General features: G+C 40.3%; 2 protein-coding genes across 9 annotated transcripts in view; one reads left to right on the plus strand and one right to left on the minus strand.

The window, feature by feature from the left end:
- LOC144491556 (receptor-type tyrosine-protein phosphatase gamma-like) overlaps positions 1-15,634 on the minus strand; it is a 711,057-nt gene extending 695,423 nt beyond the window's left edge. Inside the window, exon 1 of the mRNA XM_078209530.1 lies at positions 15,020-15,634. Coding sequence (XP_078065656.1) covers positions 15,020-15,101 — 82 coding nt within the window. The 5' untranslated portion in view covers positions 15,102-15,634. The remainder of the gene's footprint in view (positions 1-15,019) is intronic.
- The window catches only part of fhit (fragile histidine triad diadenosine triphosphatase), a 1,076,873-nt gene continuing 1,069,165 nt past the window's right edge, over positions 12,670-20,377 (plus strand). For 2 of the 8 annotated variants that reach the window (XM_078209535.1, XM_078209538.1), the window contains exon 1: positions 16,121-16,353. Coding sequence is in view for 1 of the 8 variants with exons in the window: in XM_078209531.1 (XP_078065657.1) it covers positions 12,781-12,800 (20 nt within the window). In the remaining 7 variants the exon portion in view is untranslated. Of the gene's footprint in view, positions 12,801-15,250; positions 15,321-15,970; positions 16,089-16,120; positions 16,354-20,377 lie in introns of those variants that run through there. The other 6 variants (XM_078209531.1, XM_078209536.1, XM_078209533.1 and 3 more) reach the window with 6 other exon arrangements.

Consider the following 20,377-nt stretch of genomic DNA (forward strand, 5'->3'; position numbering starts at 1 on the left):
CAATGTAGCACTGCTGCCTCACAGCACTCGGGACCCAGAATCGATTCCTGGCTTAGGTCACTATCTGTGCGGAGTCTGCATGTTCTCCCAGTGTCTGCGTCGGTTTCCTCCCACAGTCCGAAAGACACGCTGGTTAGGTGCATTGGCTCTACTAAATTCTCCCTTAGTGTACCCGAACAGGTGGAGTGTCGTGACTTGGGAATTCTCACAGTAACCTCATTGCAGTTACTGTAAGCCTACCTGTGACAAGAAATAGACTTAAACCTTAAATTAAGAAACCTTAGTTCCATATATAGTTTAAACATTTTGAATTAGGATAATAAGTCAGCTGCATCCCAACTCAAATTGGGGAATTTTGTGAACATTTTGACAACATCCCTGTGATGTTCTTCTTTGTTTTATCGAATTTAATGTTCAGCAAATCTTGTAGCCATCCATTACAACTGGGATCTTCTCTGGCCCAATGATTCTCCCTCGCATGCTAAAATTTCTGACTCACCCCCTGGTCACTTTCCTTTCCCAACTGAGCTAACTTGTTGCTGGTCCTCTCAATGTGCTGTCCCATTCACAACTAAGGAGTCTGACAACACCAGGTTAAAGTCCAACAGGTGTATTTGGTAGCAAACGCCACTAGCTTTCGGAGCGCTGCTCCTTCGTCAGGTGAGTGGGAGATCTGCTAACAAACAGGGCATATAAAGACACAAACTCAAGTTACAGAATAATGAATAATGATTGGAATGAGAGTCTTTACGGCTAATCAAGTCTTAAAGGTACAGACAATGTGAGTGGAGACAGCATTTAGCACAGGTTAAAAGGGATGTGTATCGTCTCCAGATAGGACAGCTAGTGAGATTTTGCAAGTCCAGGCAAGTTGTGGGGGTTATAGATAGTGTGTAATTGTGTTTAATACACATCTCTTTAACCTGTGCTAAATGCTCTCTCCACTCACATTGTCTGTACCTTTAAGACTTGATCAGCTGTAAAGACTCGCATTCCAATCATTATTCATGTAAATTGAGTTTGTGTCTTTATATGCCCTGTTTGCTGTTTATTACCAGATCTCCCACTCACCCGACGAAGGAACAGCGCTCCAAAAGCTAATGGCATTTGCTATCAAATAAACCTGTTGGACTTTAACCTGGTGTTGTTAGACTTCTTACTGTGTTTACCCCAGTCCAACGCCAGCATCTCCACACCATTCACAACTGACAGACTATGTGCTGCTATCTCACCATGAGGGATCCATCTGCTTACCAACTCTTTACTTGAGCACTGTCTCTTTCAAGCTTTTCTGTGCATTCACAACACTTTTAATTTAACAGTCTCCAATGCTGCAGCATCACTGTGGTCTGATTAAAACATTTAAGGGTCATGTCATGCCACATTGTGCAATCTAAGGCTGTTCACCATGCGTACCTGCATTGAATCTTGCTGTCAGCCTGTTTGACCACTGGTGGACATAATCCTTCCTTAAATGCTGCTTGCATCAGTAAGTGCAGATTATGGGCATTCTTGCTTTGTTCTTTCCAGAGCAGCAATGTCATCGGCAGTAGAGATGCATCCTGGGACAATGCATATAATGCGGCCTATGTGAGCTTGAAAGAGATCCTGGCTAACAGATAATCTGAAAGGAAGTTCGTGCAATAGTCTGAATGGGGTACAAAGTGTAGTAAGCCCTTCACTGTTCCACAAGATGTATTGACCAGTAGCCATGCTTGGCCTCAAAGTTTGAGAAGGATTTTGCACTTGCCAAATTTCAGATTTAATTCTGCTAATGTGGGCATTTGTAGGGACAACTATCAAAGTTGTGTTTAAACATTGTGAATCTCGAGGCATACTTTTAACAACCTGTCCTCCTTTATAACACATGTAATTGAGCTGCACCAATTGGTGTGCTCTCGCTCCTTTTTGATTCCATCTTTCTCTATTTTGACTTGTTCGACTTTCAATTTGAAAAGTGAATGTTGCAGTTCAATTAACTCAACCACTGTACAGTCCTATTGCATCTCGAACAAGATCCCAATCACAATCATGAACCACATCCAAGAATGACAATATCACAGATCATTAGCAATTAAAGAAACAAGGGTACTATTAAACAAGGGTACCCAGACAAGGGTACTATTACTAAATCTGGGCATACCTACAAAATTACCTCTACTCTTCGAGATTCATCAGTTCTATACACTTATGTAATAGTAACGAAACATGAACATGCATTATAAATAGTTATATTTCTTTGGAACAGGGAGGTGGGTTATTTAAAAAGGGGGATGTTGTAATATGCCTTTAGGGGACAGCAGCATAGCATGACCAGAAGGAAATGTGTCATGTAATCCAGTTCGGCCTATGAGCAGAACACAGCACACACAGCTCTCCTGCTGATACCTTTCAAGTTTTCTTTTTTAAATGTTTCCATATGCCTAGTTTAAATAAATGACCCACAACATGTTTATGCAATCCCATGAGTGATTGTGCCTTCACATCATTTTAATATCACAGGACATTTAAAACCAATATATCGTGTGGATCATTGGTGTTTAACCAAACTTTTTACCCAACCAAATAAACTAAATCACATTAACGAGGGGACAAATTAAAAGTGATAGCTCCCAAAAGGAAGAGCACCGCCCGAAACAAAGGACAAAATGGAAAGGAAACTTAAAACATCAAAAAAAAGTGATTAAAGGGGTCAATAATGCACCCCAGTCCCTGCAGTGCCCAGCGGGCACGGAAGGTATGATGGTAACCTCGGACACCGCATGCTCCCTCTCCAGGGAATATTGCCACGGTAGAGGAGCAGACAGTCGGGTCGAATGACCCCCTTGGTCGCCCACTGCCTGGACTGGCAAGCTTTGCCAGGCCCAGGTTCACGAGGAGGTCCTTCTCCTTCCCCCCTCCCCGCACCGGGTGTCCATAGATCAGGAGTGTGGGACAGAAGTGCAAACAAAACATTGAGGAAACAAAAAAAGGGTGTGCAGCCTATAACATTCAACATAGACATGGCTTACGGACTCCACAAGGTTGCAAAAAAAAAAAAGGGCAGGTTCATCGGTGTTTAACCTCAAACTGAAAATTAAAATTATGCTCAATTTTGCTGTGTCACTAAAGTAAAAGTTCAGCAAGTTTTACATATTGTTAAATACGGAAGAAAGATAAGCAAGGGTGAAGAAAAGATCAAAGAATCAATACCCACTTTAGGTTGATTTTTTTTTAAAATCACAGCAAGAAATTTAAAGCTAGCTATTAGGCATTAATGAAATTAAAGTATTTATGTTCTGTAGATTTTTTTTTAAATGAGCAAAAGGAGTGGTTAAAGTGAGAAACCAAAAGCATTTTCGATACATTGCTGAATTCTTCTCAACTCTTATAATGTATCAGTTTGCAAGTTTGTTGTTTCCTGATGCAAATCTGAAATGCTTTACAGTTAATGAAGCAAGATAACATTTGAGTTTCCACATCGTATGTCGATCAAATAATTTCACGTAAAAAAATTTCTTACAATTGCTTTACCAGGAAATGTCAGACACTAGGTACAAGTGTAAAGAACACAATATAAATATTTACAAATGATAATTTAAGGACACCGTTTGGGACAGATAAAAATATCTCAACACAAGTTTTATTTTGAAAATATTGCTGATCAGCAAATATTCTCTAATTCTACAGTTTTTCCTTGCTTCCAAATCTTTTAATGTAATCACAAAGTCATGCAGTTTATTTAAAAACTTCTGACATTTGGCAAATAAAAGAATAATAGTTTTATTCTATAACCCAGTTGAGAGTTACATTGAAGAAGCCAAAATGCACTAATACATGTTAAATAAGCAGGATAAATCCACAAGCATCTTTGTGTTTGTTTTAAAACAGGTTTAGAAGGTTACTTAAATGAATTTTCATTTTGGTTACTTTTGTTGGGAGGCAAGAAACAATGTTATTCAGCTTTTACAAGTAATCATAAATGCATTGATGAATACTTTCAGTCTAGAAATACTGGAATCTATATAGATGGTAACACGCCCATAAAACCTGGATCTTCAATCTATTATATTAATCCATCCAACATTCAGATACAAATGACAAAGTAACAGTTAATTTGTCTGGGATCAAAAATTGAATAATCTCGTTAAGAAGGCAGCATCATCTCCTTTCTGGTTCAGAGGAAAAGGAGCAATAAAGTGGGAATCGAGTCTTGTTGTAGCTTACTTTCATATAATTTTCACAACTGCAAGAAGCATTTTAAAATATTGATTTAATACTATTGTGATTAACTATTTAACAAAACAAAGTTATGCATTATTTTTATAGTGTCCAAATAATTAGAACTTTGCTCCTTTACTGAACTGGAATGGAGAGTAAAGTCTTTTTAAGAATGCTCAGTGCAGAATGATTTATGGTGGAACTCCCATTATCCATCATAATAGAGGCATTTCCCCCCTGCTGGCGGATAATGAAATTGGTGGATAATCAAGCGTGTCTATATTTTGGTCTTACACGCTACAAGCAAATGTTTGGTGCAGGGATAAAACTAAGTATAATACAAATAAATGTAATCTAACATTTCTTGGAAGGAGAGATTTATTTAAGAAGAAACTAGGAGCTAGCGGGTTGTGCTACATGAAATCTAATGCAGCGATTTATCTCCTGGAAATTTCTGTTAAATAACATGGAAAACATGTAATTGTACTTCAGATAATTAAGTCCCCACGTACTGATTTGCTCATAATGCAACTCATGTATCAATAAGCCATTTTATTCACCCTAATCTTTTCAATAATCAAAGTATGCGATGAACGTGAAAAAATTAGAAAAAACATATTCAATGCATATTTTGGAATGCTTGATATGTCCACGACTTAGATGAGCTGCTTGAAACCATCAACGTCAAATAAAACTGAATAAACTTTGTTCCATTTTTAACTCTTCAATGCTGAGCTATTCCTACGCAAACATCAGTTCTTTTCAAATATGGCATTTTACTCCTCTCATCACTGATTGCTGCAACTACAAAGAAGCACAATCATACTGGCAAGCAAACATGCAGTTCAACAGCCTATCATTCTGCTAAAGGTATATCAAAGTTTTAAATTAGCATTCACTCTATTACTGCACAAATTTTAAATGAAAACGAGAGTTCATTTATGCATTCCAAGTTTAAAATTCTAAGTTGGTCATTTCTTGAACAAATAACTTTTTTCTTAATTCACTCATGGGATGTGTGCATCACTAGCAAGGCCCCTATTCATTGTCCATCTCAAATTGCCTTTGAAAAAGACTGTACACCATTTTTTACAATCACCAGATGTCTCAAAGTGCTTTATAGCTAATGAAGTACTTTTCAAGTGTAGTAGCCACTGTTGCAATGCATGAAATGTGACAGCCAATTTGCACACAGCAAACTCCCACCAACAGCAATGTGATAAAGTGAACAGAATTTTGTTTTGTGATGCTGATAGAGGGATAAGTATTGGTCAGAACACCAGGATAATTTTCCTACTCTCCTTTGAAATAATGTCAAGGGATCTTTTACATTCACCGAGGAGGAAGAGGGGGCCTTCGTTTAATGTCTCATCTGAAAGGCAGCACTTCTGACAGTGCACCACTCGCTCAGTACTGCACCGTTGATTTTTGTGTTCAAGCCCTTGAATGGTACTTGAACCTTGAACACTGATTCAAGGCAAAAATGCTACCAAATGAGCCCAGCTGATAAGCATCGAGATGCAGGTGGTAAGGTCTTCTTGAGCCATTGCAGTGTATATGGTGTACACCCAGAGTGCTGTTAGGGAGGGAGATTCAGGATTTAGACCCAGTGACAATGAAGGAATGGTGATAAAGTTCAAAGTCAGGGTGGTCTGTAAATTGGAGAGAAACGTGCAAGGGTGTTCCTATGCATCTACTGCCTTTCTCCTTCTTGGTGTTAGACGTCAAAGATTTGGAAGATGCTGTCAAAATAGACATGGTGAGCTTCTGCAATCCATCTTGTGGATGGTATTCTTTGCTGCCATTATGTCTTGGTGGTAGGGAAGGTGAATATTCAAAGTAATGAATGGGGTATGAATCAAGAGGGTTGCTTTGTGTCAAACGTCTTGATTGTTGTTGGTGCTCTATTCATCCAGTCAAGTGGGAAGTATTCCATTACTCCTTGACATGTGTTTTGTAGATGGTGGTCCAGTTCCAAATTTCTCAACCTCTGGCCTGCCCTTGTGGTCAGAATTCAGACGGCTGCTGCAGTTATGTCACTGGTCAATGATAACCCTCAGGATGTCAATGGTGTTGGGATTTTGTGTAACAATCCCAGCTGGGGTTACTACTGGATGGATAAATCCTAGAATGGAATCCTGACTCGGAAGACCATACGTTGTTTTCTTAAAAAACATGGAGCAACAGTGAGAGACAGCCAACTCGTTAACAACAAGGACAGAAATATTTATTAAAAAACACGAAAGTTTGATTATGACTAAACACTCCTTCATTCTCCCTTATCTTCACAAATTTCGTGGATTTCTCCTCAAATTCCAACCAGATTGTCGCGAGTGTTTTCAAACTCCACTCTTTAAAATCTTCTTTCAAACAATGCTTTTTACCAGCTGTTTTCATCCGTCTCCAGGTTTTCAAAATTTAATTTCAGAATTCCTTTGTCTGAAATGCTTTCACACAAACTCTTGAGATCCAGCTACCAATCACTCCACGATTATTTTAACAAACATTTCAAAGGCTATGGAAAGATCTCACAAACCTGAGAACCACTTCAGATGTCTTTCTGGCATCCCATTAGCCAACTCCTTTTCAGCTTCGTCTTCAATGAACAGTATTATGTACTAGTTCGTTTCCTCTGTTCCTTTAACTTCAGGCTCCCTGGAAACTCCTCTTCATTTCTCCCATTTCTTTAACTCGCTGTTAGATTTCTGGCGCTGGTTTTCTGAACCATTTCTCCATTGTATGGCAAATATGTACCCTCTTTCCCTGCGAAGTTACTACTTCCAGTTAAAAAACTAAACTCAAAAGCTTCCCCCCCCCCCCCAAAGGTCCCCTGGTTTCTAAGCAACATCTATTTCCTTCTCAAATCTTTAATTTACTTTTCACCCTGTCGACCTCTCTAATCACAACAGATTGAACAAGACCAAAACCTCCATATATACAAACACCTTTGTTTAAATTAACTGGAGTTTTACTCTGTCTTACACAGAAACACTAAATTAAACCCACAAGAATCACAAGGAGTTGGTTTGCAGGTGCAGCAGGTAATTAAGGCGGCAAACGGAATTTTGTCCTTCATTGCCAGAGGAATGGAGTTTAAAAACAGTGAGGTTATGTTGCAACTGTATAAGATGCTGGTGAGGCCACACCTGGAGTACTGTGTACAGTTTTGGTCTCCTTACTTGAGAAAGGATACACTGGCACTGGAGGGGTACAGAGGAGATTCACTCGGTTGATTCTGGAGTTGAGGGTTGGCTTATGAGGAGAGACTGAATAGACTGGGGCTATACTCATTGGAATTCAGAAGAATGAGGGGAGATCTTATAGAAACATACAAGATTATGAAGGGAATGAATAAGACAGAAGCAGGGAAGCTGTTTTCATTGGCAGGTGAAACTAGAACTAGGGGACATCGCCTCAAAATAAGGGGAAGGCAGATTGAGGACCGAGTTGAGGAGGAACTTCTTCAACCAAAGGATTGTGAATCTGTGGAATTCTCTGCCCAGTGAAGCAGTTGAGGCTACCTCATTGAATGTTTTTAAGGCAAGGATTTTTGAACAGTAAAGGAATTATGGGTTATGGTGAGCGGGCAGGTAAGTGGAGCGGAGTCCATGAAAAGATCAGTCATGATCTTATTGAATGGTGCAGCAGGCTCGAGGGGCCAGATGGCCTATTCCTGCTCCTAGTTCTTCTGTTCTTAAATCTATAACTTATTTCTAATATTTAACAAAACAAATATAGATCACTTAAAAGAATCTTGGTTTTCCTGACAATTGAACATCAAGGAGCATTGGATATGATCACTTTTTTGGCTTGTGTGTGCTGCAAATGTTGCCTACCACTGCCCAAGTCTGAATGTTAAGCCAGGTCTTACTGCCTGTGGACACAAACTGCTCCAGTTTCTCAGGAAATGCGAATGGTTGGGAACTGTTCAAGCTGCAAATTTATCCAGAATAGATCTAAAATGTTGGGGGCGATTTAGCGCAGCAGGCCAAGAGACATAAGCGGAGACTGTTTAGCAGGCTCCCCACTGGGCGCCATGGCCTCCGCACTCTCCAACCACCACATTTCTGGCGTCGCCAGCTCCGTACCAGAAATCAGCGTGGAGCTGATTAAAATGTTTAGATTCAAATTTTATTCTCATTTGTGAGCCCGGGACCAAAGTCTCCAGGCCCAGGAGTTCACTCCAGCGGGGTTTACAACAGCTCCCCACTAACGGGGAGCTGGCAGCCCGACCCCATTGGAGTGAAGGGAGGCTATTTAGGCCTCCCAGGAGGCTGGGGATAAAGGGACACTTTGCCCGATGCCTGAGCAGTGCCAAGAGGGCAGGTGGTCCTGCTGCCACTCTGCATTTGGGGTCATTCGCAGAAGGAGGGTGGGAGAGCAATCAGGGCTGGCCATTGGGGGGGGGGGGCGGAATTGGAAGGATAGCGTTGCAGGGTCACGGACTGGCCAGAGATTTGGGGGGCTGGCAGTGCAGGGCTACTGTGTATGTGCCAATCTCTGCTATGACAGATCGACACATGCAGTGGCCCACTCAGCGCTATGCTGCCAGCCTCTTCAGCGGGAATAGGCCTTGCCCACAGATTTTTAATCAAGATTCACGCTTGGGCACTCTGTGGATCAGAGTGTTGGAGATTCATTTTGAAAACCCCACTTAAAAAAGAAAGTGGGGGTTTTTACGTGAATTTGGCTCTTAAAAGTTTTTGGAAGAATCCCAGCTGTTGTTATATTTTATTTGAAACACAAACACATTACCACAAAAATAAATGCAAACTGTTTGATCTCTCACCATTCAATCCTACAAGGTGCACCACCTACAGGCATAACTATGAAATAGTCAAACCCACAGCTTCTGTTACAAATAGGTTCAATTATTTGATATTTGCTCCCATGCTGTTTGCACTTGTTAGTTTCCTGTACCTCACAAGTCAACAAATGTCAATCTTATCTCCAAGTATAAAATCCTACCAACCTGCAAGTTATTAATTCTCCTGAAGATAAAATACATTTTACACAGCCAAATTCCTCTGGTTCACAGCTTTCCGATTGAAGTTTGAAACTCCCAACAATAAAAAAATTACATCCATTGTTCATTTAAGAACATAGTTTGATCCATACTATAGAACAGACTGCTTTATCTCAACCATCTCCAACATTATCGATCACAAAAAGCTCAATGTGGGATACTGATAGTAAGTTCTTAAGAACATTTCACCAAACAAATTGTTGTGCCACCCTGTTAAATGTATACCCAGTTTAATGCCAAAGGGAAAGATAACCTATGTCCAATAATTTCCTGTAGAACATCGGAGGATCCAACTTTGGGGTTCAACTCCCCAACGTCCAACTGATTCTACAGTTTTATTAATTTAAATATAGTATCTTGCCAAACCATGAAAGGTTTTTAAAAAGGGTATATACTCCATTTTTTGTTGAAGTGTTATTAATTAGGCCAAATCAACCTAAAACAGCTTAACTATTCAGATACGTAATGAATTGGATTAGATCTGCTGACATTCGCCAGGAGTTAGCTGAAATGTGCAAGAGCAAGTCTGAAAAATGTTTCATCTGAAAAGTTGCTGAAAGTGCGATCTGACAATGATGCGGTGAGGGAAATAGGGCTATCTCCTTTATTGATGTGGTTTAGAATTTTGGAAATAAACACAAATGAACATGAAGGAAGGTGAATTAAAGAGGGTGAATTTCATGTTCTATCAGGTTGAGAAAGATAGCGAGAGGAAGAAAGATTGGGTTTAAGAGAGCATGACAAAAATAAGAGACAGAAAGGAAAACAAATTTTAACTTTGACATTTTAGAAATTGTTCCAGAAAATTAAAAACCTGAAGGAATAAATTGCCACAATTCTAACAGTTAAATGTATAGTATTGGTGAGGTTGATTGGCAGCCATTAACATACACCACATCATTAAAATGGTACAATTACACTTCTGATGAAGAAAGAGTTTCTGGAGCGAGTTTAATGGCCAAATAGTCAGTTCCTAGAAAATGATGGCAAAGCTAACAACAGATAAGCTGAACTCGGACAGCAACGTTTGAATATTTAGATTTAGCCAGACATCATTCCTTGCCTGAAGTTGCAATTTTTCTTTTAACCTAAAAATAACCTTGAGCTCCAATAGTTTTGTCATTATTTTCACAGCAATTTCAGGTCCTTTGTTGTTTAGTCCCATATAACTGGTTTATTATAAAGAGCAAAATTGTTAGCTGGGATGAGGCCATTTCCTTATAACCTTGTGACATTGAGTTTTGAAGAGTTTCATTATTTTCTACTGGAGTTTCTGCAGATTTTACAACAGTACAATAGAATATGTTTATAAATTCAAGAAATGGAAACCTTGCAACACAAGTGAAACAGATGTGAAAAACAAATATCTTATTTATAAACAGAACTTTATGCCTTACCTATGCATTATAATTGAATATAATGGCTATTCAATAAAGTGTATTTTTATTCCATGGGAGGGGGGGCAGAGAGAAGAGAGACTTTGATTAGCAAAGAATAAGTTTCATTGGTAAAGACACTGCTTGGTTATGAATTCATGTGTAATTTTCACAATTTCTACTGCATTAAATGTATATTGAAAGTGCAAGAGAAAAATAAGTTGGTTTTGTATTGCACCTTTCACATGATGTCCAAACTATTTCACAACAAATATTTTTTGAAGTATATTCACGATAATAAATCGGTAACAATTATAGTAAATGCAGAAGTAAAAGAAAGGCTGATGTATGGGAATAAAATATTCAAAACTGAAAGTGATTTTATTTCTGCTGCAGAGCAATCCAAAATAGTCACTCGATATGATTTTCAGGCTTATGACTGAAGAAATACATTTTGATCTTTTCAAAAAGCATGACATATAAAATAGAAGTGTCAGTGACATAAAATTGAGCTGAATGCTTAGGTTTTAAGACATGCAAAAAAAATTATTTTAAGCACACCTATAATGTGGAATGTCCACTTCCAGGACATTTACCTTATAGAGCTCTCGTAGTTCCATATAATTCAATTTCAGCCTGCTTTCATTTTAATAAATCAAAGCTTTTATAGATTGTAACATCCAAGGATCCTATTAAAATACAGGTTTTTATTATTTTTGACCAAGGTGGCAATATAACTCAAACCAAAAGAGAATGCATTGTAACGGTTAAATCAAATAGGTTGTATTACTTTTAAATAAGTCAATTTTTAAATAATTTCATTTGATGAAGTGTTATTTGATATCCAAGTTAATTACATATTTTGTTTTAGGAATTACTAATTAAAGCTGCAAATTGAACTTCGAAATAAACAAAAGGCAGAAAATTTTAGATCATGTCTGTCATAGCACTATACGGGGAGCCAATCTTATTCACTGAAAAGCTGACTTCAGCTGGTTTAAGAAAGATTACTTTCCATAAATGATGGGTTGCTGGCAGTCAGTGGCCAAACGCATTAACTAACAGTGTATTTTTTTTAAGTTGAATTAGCAACAAGGAAATATTACACATTGATTACAAGTCAGTAACTTTATTTCAGATAATAAAATAATTACCTGTCATTGGATGACAGGTCTTTTGATACCGACATGTGGAATCACTGAACTAAAGCTATCTAATCAATCACATGGGAAATCATAAATGGGTAGTGTCCGTGCGATAAGCCAGTTTGCCAAACAGTTAAAACTCAGCCACTTGTGAACCTGGAATCTTTTTGGGAGGTTCAATGTTGATACTGCAAGGACATGGAATGATACTGGTGGAGTGTAATATTGTACATGAAGTCTGGTTTACAATACAGCAGCCCATACTGCATAGCATTAAGATTACAATTGGATTTAGCATTAGAAATATCACAGGGCCAACCATCACAATTAGTTTCCAAGTTGAAGCCACCACTTTGATATCAAACAAACCCTTCAAATGTTATAGATGCAGGTGCAAGACATCTTGGCATGAGTGTTTTTTATGACCAGTCTTAAGAAATTCTATTTCTTTCCTGTTTGTTGGTTGCAGCAGCAGTATCAATTTTAAAGCCAACGGTAAATACAAGGTATCTTGAATAGCTAGAATTTAAATATACAAGTACAACCATCAACATTTTTATTTTCTTCACTGTGGATTAGACTGCTCTCTCTCAGCTTGAATGAGCTGTCTGACAAAGAGCTTTAATGTATCCTACTTAAAAATAACGCCATCCTCTTTTTAAATAGAGAAGCATAGGCAGCTGTCACAGAATTCAGTTACATCCTAGTTTGCTTCCGACATACCAATACAGTCTTCCTGGCACAATGTCCTCATCATTTAGCGCCTCTGATAACTGCAAACGCCTGAGGAAGGAAAACTTCAAAGCAATTCCTGTGTCTGTATTATGTCTCCGAGCAGAACTGCTGACCACATTTTTTTATAATACGCCCACTTTCAAGAATCGTACTAACTGAATGCCAACAAACAAGATTAACAGCAAGTTAGTAAACTCATGCTGTGAAGAATAATGTAGCCCACAAATTGCACCTTTTGTCCATAACTTGGTCCCTCGTGGGTCCGGATATCCTGAATGAAACAAGATCCTTCTAACTAATGAAACCTCAAATGATTGGGTAAGTTTCCTATTTGAAGTCATCGCAAACGATATGTTAAGCTGCTTGTATCTTATATTAGTTGACAGATGCTGGAACGAACATATTCTCAGATGAGCAAATGTTTATACGTTAGTAGTTATTTCAAAGCCGGTTACAAGTCTAACAGTGTTGTAACTTCTAGGGCAGTGTAAAATGCAAGTCAGAACGTGACCCATAAATACACTGACACATATACACACACATTATTACGTCGCTGTTGACCAATTCAGATACAAGTTTTGGGACAAAAGCAAAATACTGCAGATGCTGGAAATCCGAAATTAAGAAAGACAAGATGCTGGAAACAGTTTGTCAGGCAGCGTCAGTCATTAGTCTGGGAACTCAGTTATTTGATGTGGGATCTGTGCAATAACTCAGAGTACTGATCGGTGGAAGCAGGAGAAATAGAAAACGTAAGATCAAGAAATCCGTATAAAAATTAAGTGGATTTCTGCTTCTGTCATCTATTGACGCCCAGAAAACGGGGAAGGGCAACAGGGAAATACAGAACGATACAAAAAAGGCTAGTTACTGCATAACATCGTCAGATAAAGAAACGTGGGTTTCAGAGCTCACTGAACTACCCTACAAGCTGTGTGATGTGGGCGCTGTTCTTCGGAACATCAATCTCCCATTAAGGATGGAGACGATTCTTCCATCGCCTCGTATGTCCTTTTCAATACCTTTTGGTAATTTACTGCTCACCGCAATTACTCCTGACAAATCCAAGTGTTGGACTAGCTATTCGATGTCTGGGCTCAACCTAAAACCAAGTACATCCACGGTTCTGGCTTTTCTTACGTAGCAAACTTTATTTTGACAACATTACGGACTGCGACACCGAAAGCGCAGCTTAATCTATTCCAATGCCTAACATGCACTGCTATCGCTTCGGAATGAAGACGACGAAGAAACCGGAGTCACCAACCGTATATCGGATTTGTACATTGTTATTAGAATAGAAAAAGTGGAAATCGGAGATGTCTCTGCACGGCACACAAAGACAATCTCGAATATTATCAATGGTTCGTTCTTCCAGAAATGTACAGAAGGCTATTCTGGTCAAACAGTTCCCAGGATAAAAATGATAGCTTTCGGGCTTGCAATATATTACTCCCGTTCCTCCTTGTGCAATTGTGTTCCTTTGCATTTGCAAAATGTGCTCGTTTGACTATGTGACCGCCATACAATAAAGTCTTAAGTCAACAAACACAATCCACTGCCAAACAATCAACCCCCACCGTACTTCACTTCAAACACGCGGCTCAAGTTAAGCCAATGTTCATCGGTATCAATCAATCACAACCCACAATGCTGTCAAATCAAGCCTACATCAGACCTTGTTCTCTTAATGCCTGGTTGCCGGCCTCCTTAATGTAATTACTGTACAATACAGCACATCGGCCCAAGGGTTCAGCCAGTTTCCCCTGGCTCCCGAGTCCTGATTCAATCATTTACACAACCAAGCATGCTTTCCCCTTCCTTAAATAAAAAAAAATCTCAAAGGAATTCAAAAATCACCTACTGAGGAACATAAAAATTGAGTCAAATGTCATTCAATAATAGTGTATGTAATTTCCAAGTTCTGGATTGTTTCAATGACGGGCTGACCACAGAATAACCACTGGACTTCTCAGAAATGTTAGGACTGTGGGAATCTGACCGTACAGTCAAGGTCAACCAAGAGTGAATGAGCAATGAAAAGACTTATTTTGTACCCAAACCGACTTGGATAGCGAGAGCCCCCATCGTCAGTTGTAAATCTCTTCGCCTTTTTCTTAAAAAAAAGACGTGGGCTCTTAAATGCAAAAGAAAATTGAAGAAGCCGCTCAAGTATCTCCACTTTAGCCTTGTTCTGAATTCCTCTTACGCTGGCACTGCACCAAAAAGGAGTAAACCGTTCACCAGAGTAAATTTTAAAAAAAACACTGCACCGACACGAACTGAAACAAAAAAGCAAAATAAATCTCAGCATCTGAATTTATCTTCGCAACATCTTGGGAGCTCAGGGCGCAGTTAGAACTGGACGGAACCAGCGATCCCGCCGTGTGCCAAATCAGCACCCTTCCGCTCCCGACATGGGATCGGTTTCCTTCAACATTTTCCTCAGCACAATAAACACTTTCTGATTTACAAACATCATGTCAACCGAGACAGACACGCGAGGTATTGTTGCATTCATTAGTTTGGAAACTTACTGGGCAGAGAAGCGGCGAAGAAAACCCTGCAGACTGTGTAGCAGAAGAAAAGCACAAACCCCCGTTCCAAGAGCCTCTGCATGACAAATGCACATCCAAACCCAACTTGTTGAATAGTTTTACTGTCAGGGTGGTGGTGGGAAGAGAGAGAAAAAAAAGGGGGGGTGGGGGAAGGGAGGGGGAAGGAGGGGGGGGGGGGGAGAAAAGTCCACGGTCTCACTTGGAGGGCCTGCTGAACAAGAGAGGAGCTGAGCGTGGCTGGCGAGGAGGAGATTTCTCTTCTACGAAAAGTGAAACTGCGGTACAAGCCGAGTAGCGCTGACGACGTGAAGGAACCATTTAATCCCGAGGCATATTTTAGCAGCGTCCGCCGGGCGAGAGCGCGATCAGTCCATCATGAGCGGAGCAGCGAGCGAGCGGGAGAGAGACAGACAGACAGAAAGAGAGAGAGAGAGCGAGCGAGAGGCAGCAGCGGCGCGCAGAGAATCGCAGAGGCTCCGGCTCGAGCTGGAAGCTTTCCATTCTTCCCAACAGGAAGTACCATGTGCGCCTCGGGGCACTTTAAAGCCAGCGAATCCGACTCGCGTGCATGCGCGCACCTGCCCAGCTGGAATCTCTCACTCTTAATTTCGCGCGCATCCGCGCGCGCCCTACCACGCTCGCTCGCTCCTCAAGGCGCGCGCGCCTGCTCGAGCCGCCGCATTCCAAAAAAAAACGGTTGATGGACCAGGCGCGCGAGCCAGTCACAGGTTGACTCTCGGCCCGTTGCCCTTGGTTTCGGGCGGGCGGGAGGGAGGGAGGGGAGGAAACTGACCAATCAATGCGCTGGTGAGATTTGGTTGGGGGCGGAGGGGAGGGGAGGGGCGGCAGAGAGATTGACAGCCTGATTGGGCGGCTCACGCTCAGGCTGCCGGGATTTGTAGTTCTTGGGTGGAGCGTTTCCTGGCGCCCAACGGAAATGGATCTGTTTGGAGAACTACGAGTTCCACAGAGCAGCGCGGCTTCATCTTTCACACTTCCCCCCCCCTCCTCCCATTGGGATTCGCAGTTAGTGATTCTGACAGCGGTGGTAAGTCTGTCATTTTGGTGCGGCTGCTTCTCCAGGCAGGAGCGGCTAGCGTGTTAATGCCGGTGATGATAAATAAACCTTTTAAAATCTCCACAACTTTGTTCACGATGAGAGCAGCATAGGGCCGTTTAGGCGATGTCTGTGACGAGGGTGGATTTGGGGGCCTGCGAGCTCTGCTGACCACCCCGATATTTCCCCGATAAATCTTGTAAAACACTCGGTGAATGCAAATCCTGTGGCCGCTCGCAATTTTTAATACGGCTCAGTAAGTTTGAAATCGGTGTGTTATGGGGGCTTAGTGCTCCGTGTAACGTGCAACTCTCACACGTGAACCCTTAGTTTCGTTTTAAAGATCCGTGATCCTGAATCGATGAATTTGCGTTAGATTTGAGAGCAGCCGTGTCAAATTTTCTAGTTGTCAGCTTCTTTTACGAATCAGTTGTACTATTTCACATGGTGGATAGTTGGTTATTGAAACTTAGATCAACAGTGTCACTGCTTGGATTTATGATGGGCACAGCACAAACTACCAGCTCCCCCGTCGGCTTATGATAATTCTAGCATCGACGTATTTCAAGTGTATTTACTTCAAGTTTGACCGACATGTTAAGACTTCAGATTAAACCGACACCAAAGTATAAGGCGTTGGTAAATCCAGAACAAAATGTATTTTGCATTTATGTCGCCGAGAGTACTGAAGACAGTATGCTAATCTCGTATCACAAGACTTGAAAGTGTGATGATCTAATATAAGTAATCGAAACTAATACATGCAAAACGGATTTGAGGCAGTCAGCCGTGGATATGACAAGCATCACGCACATGCCAGTTAAGAGGAATGATTTTTCCTACAAAGAAGAAATTTCAATCTCAATTAAAAATTTACAGTGATAGTACTGAATACTGTTTGTGTTTTGCATTTTGTACAGTGCAAATGCCAAATCCTTCATTTCACCTCATTTAAATATTAAGTGGTTAAACTGGTGATTTGAAGAAAAAATATTTCTGATAAAGACCACAGCATGTTCTCAAATTCACCTGAACTAAAAGATGAATATTAATTAATTATCAATCCTGAGGAAAGGTAAGTTTTCTTTATTTAGTAGAAAGCTGATAACCATGAGTGTAGAAAAGACAAAGTTGTACAGTGAGGATTCGAATTTTTTCGAGACTTCGTAATCATGGTGGAATCCAGCATTTTAGCAAAGTACCCTTTCTAATCTGAGGTTAGTGGAATCCTCGATTATGAGGGATTGCCTAAGAAGTTGTTATTAATATCAGATGCAAAGTCAAACTTAATACAGATCATTTAAAAATGGCCATGTGAAATTAAGAAATCATAGAATCCCTACAGTGCAAAAGGAGGTCATTTAGCCCATCAAGTCTGCACCAACCACAATCCACCCAGGCCCTATCCCTCTAACCCCATGTATTTACCCTGCTAGTCCCCCTGACTTTATGGGGCAATTTACCATGGCCAATCAACCTAACCCACACACCTTTGGACTGTGAAAGGAAACCGGAACACCCAGAGGAAACCCATACAGATATGGGGGGAACATGCATACTCCACACAGATGTACCGAAAGAAAAATTAATAGATTGACTAAAAGTTGATGCAATGTTGGCTTGCCATGCTGGATTTTGAGCATTGGCATTCTTGCAACTGAGTCAGAAGGTTGTGGGTTCAGGATCCACGACAGAAACTTGAGCATGTAATATAGGCTGACTGTGCAACCAAGTCAAGTACTATCTGAGTTGTCATGTTTCAGACGACGCATTAACCTGAGGCCCTGTATGTCTTTTGGATGGGTGTAAAAGGTTGTATCACACCATTCTGAAGTTGTGAAAGGCATTATTGATTGGTAATGGAGGAAAGGTAACTAGAGGAACTTATTTTGATCTACAGAATGCATAGAATGGATAACTGAGTTAACGCATATCATTTCTGTACTTGGACCTATAGATTTGAATCCAGCCCAGACTGATGGGATGAAACCCAATCTGTACTATCTGAGAGAGTCTTAAGTGAGGAGCACTTTCACCACAGTTTCAAGTGGATGTTGCTCACAATTCAGCACAAATTGGTTGTCACTCAAAGCACAGGAGGCTGGCATTAAACATGGGTTTAAATCACACTGTTATCAGAGCTGAGGAAGTTATGCTTAAATGATACAATGCTTATTGAACTCTGATTCCAAGACAGAAACTCGTGCAAAAAAGACCATAACAACAATTTATATTTATATGGCATCTTTAATGTAATAAAACATCCCAAGGTGCTTCACAGGGGTATTGTAAAGCAAAATTAGGTTGTGATATGAAGGTAGATGACCAAAAGCTTGGTTAAAGAAGTAATTTTTAAGAAGCTTCTTAATGAAAGATATCGAGTCAGAAATGTTTAGGGAAGCAATTCCAAAGCTTAGGACAGAGACAGCTGAAGACATGGCCACTAATAATGGGGTAATTAAAGTCAGAGATGCGCAAGAAGCCAGAATTAGATGTGTGCAGATGTCTCAGAGAGTTATGGGACTGGAGGAGATTAGGGATAGGGAAGTGTGAGACCATTATGGGATTTGAAAACAAAGATGACAATTTTGAATACAAAATCAAAAAGACTGATACTTGGCATCAATGGACTGACAATGAAGAATGAGTGGAGCAAGTTTGGATATTCATCTTTGAAAGGAGGCTAGTGAGATAGAACCTCACAGATGTACAAAAGGCATTTCTTTGTACATGAAAGGGAAAACTAAAGAGTGATGAACAAAAACAAGTGCAATTCAAAAGATAAATTCAAATTTTTAAAAGGGAAATTTGGGGTGATCATTTGTCATACAGACTGTAATCAGTACAGTACTTAGAATGGATTTTCAGAAAGGGCAATGGAGTCAATATTCAGTTGGGATGCCAGATTGATAGTCGGAGCAGCCATGGAAGGCAGCATAAGATGTAGGAGAGATGTGAATGGATTTTGCCAAATTAAGCACTTTTTGGACCTTTAAGGAGAAAACAAAAATACCAAGCAGTATCTAGGATGCAGTAAATTAGTGCTGTTGAAGCCATACCAATAACACACTTAAATAGGGCTAGAATGAGGTGGAAAATGTGCGTGAAAGGGAGCTGAGGGATTAAAATTCACAACCTGGAACAAAGTTATACATAGTTAAAAACTTGCTGCTTTAAGTTTAAAAACAAGCTTGATTTTACTTTGTTACCACTACTCTGCACAATAGTAATTCAACATGGCAGTGATTTGGAATAAAGAACATCAAGCACCAGTGTCATCATTTGCCAGAGACTACAACTGCATTCAGATGCAATGCAATTCTTACAAGTATTCCGGATGGATTGACGGCACATTAAGCAGAAAATATTATGAGAAACATGATTGGGCAACCAGATGTAACATAGGTTGACACTTTTTTCAGGAAGATATTTACAACAAATATTTAGAGACGGCAGGACTCCACCCACCCCACCTCTCTCTCTCCCTTCCTACCTCTGTTTCTTTTCCTTTCCAAACCCTCTTTTCCTGCAGATATTTCAAGGGTGTGGGGATAGAGGAGATTACAGAGGTAGGGAGTGGAGAGGCGACAGGAGAATTTGACAACAAGAATTTAAATCAGGATCCAGAAGACTAATGCTCCCCTCTTTCCTTAACCCTTTTCTCTCCCCCTTCCTCTATCCCTTCTCTCTTTTCCCTTCTCCTATCCCTTCTCTCTTTTCCCCTTCCCTTGCAACCTCTCTCCCTTCCCTTCCCCACTTTTTCCCGCTGTTGGCAAAATGTGATTGACTCTTCAAACACCCTCTGAATTGACCGAGCAAGCCACTCTGGGGGCAATTGGGAATGTGCAATAAATGTGGCCTTGCCAGAGACTTCCACATCCCATGAATTAATTTTAAAAAACGTCAAGCCTATGGGATGAAAGGGACAATGGCAGTGCCGATACAAAATTGGCTAAGGATGAAAAGCAGAGTGTATTGGAGGACAGTTCCAATTTAGACTGAAGGGAAGCATAGAGTGGTGATCCCGAGGTGTCAATATTAGGACCACTGCTATTTCTGATATGTATTAATAACCTATACTTGGGTACACAGGGCATTATTTCAAAGTTTGCAAATAACAACATTCGGAAATGCGGTATACAAAGAGGAGGATAGTAATAGATTTCAGGAGGACAGATTGATGAAAAAATGGCAGATGAAATTTAATGCAGACAAGTGTGAAGTGATAAGGTTTGCTCGGCACAATGAGGAGTGGCAATATAAATTAGATGGTACAATTT

The sequence above is a fragment of the Mustelus asterias genome, chromosome 3 (genome assembly GCF_964213995.1).
Source record: "Mustelus asterias chromosome 3, sMusAst1.hap1.1, whole genome shotgun sequence".
Classification (NCBI taxonomy): Eukaryota; Metazoa; Chordata; class Chondrichthyes; order Carcharhiniformes; family Triakidae; genus Mustelus; species Mustelus asterias.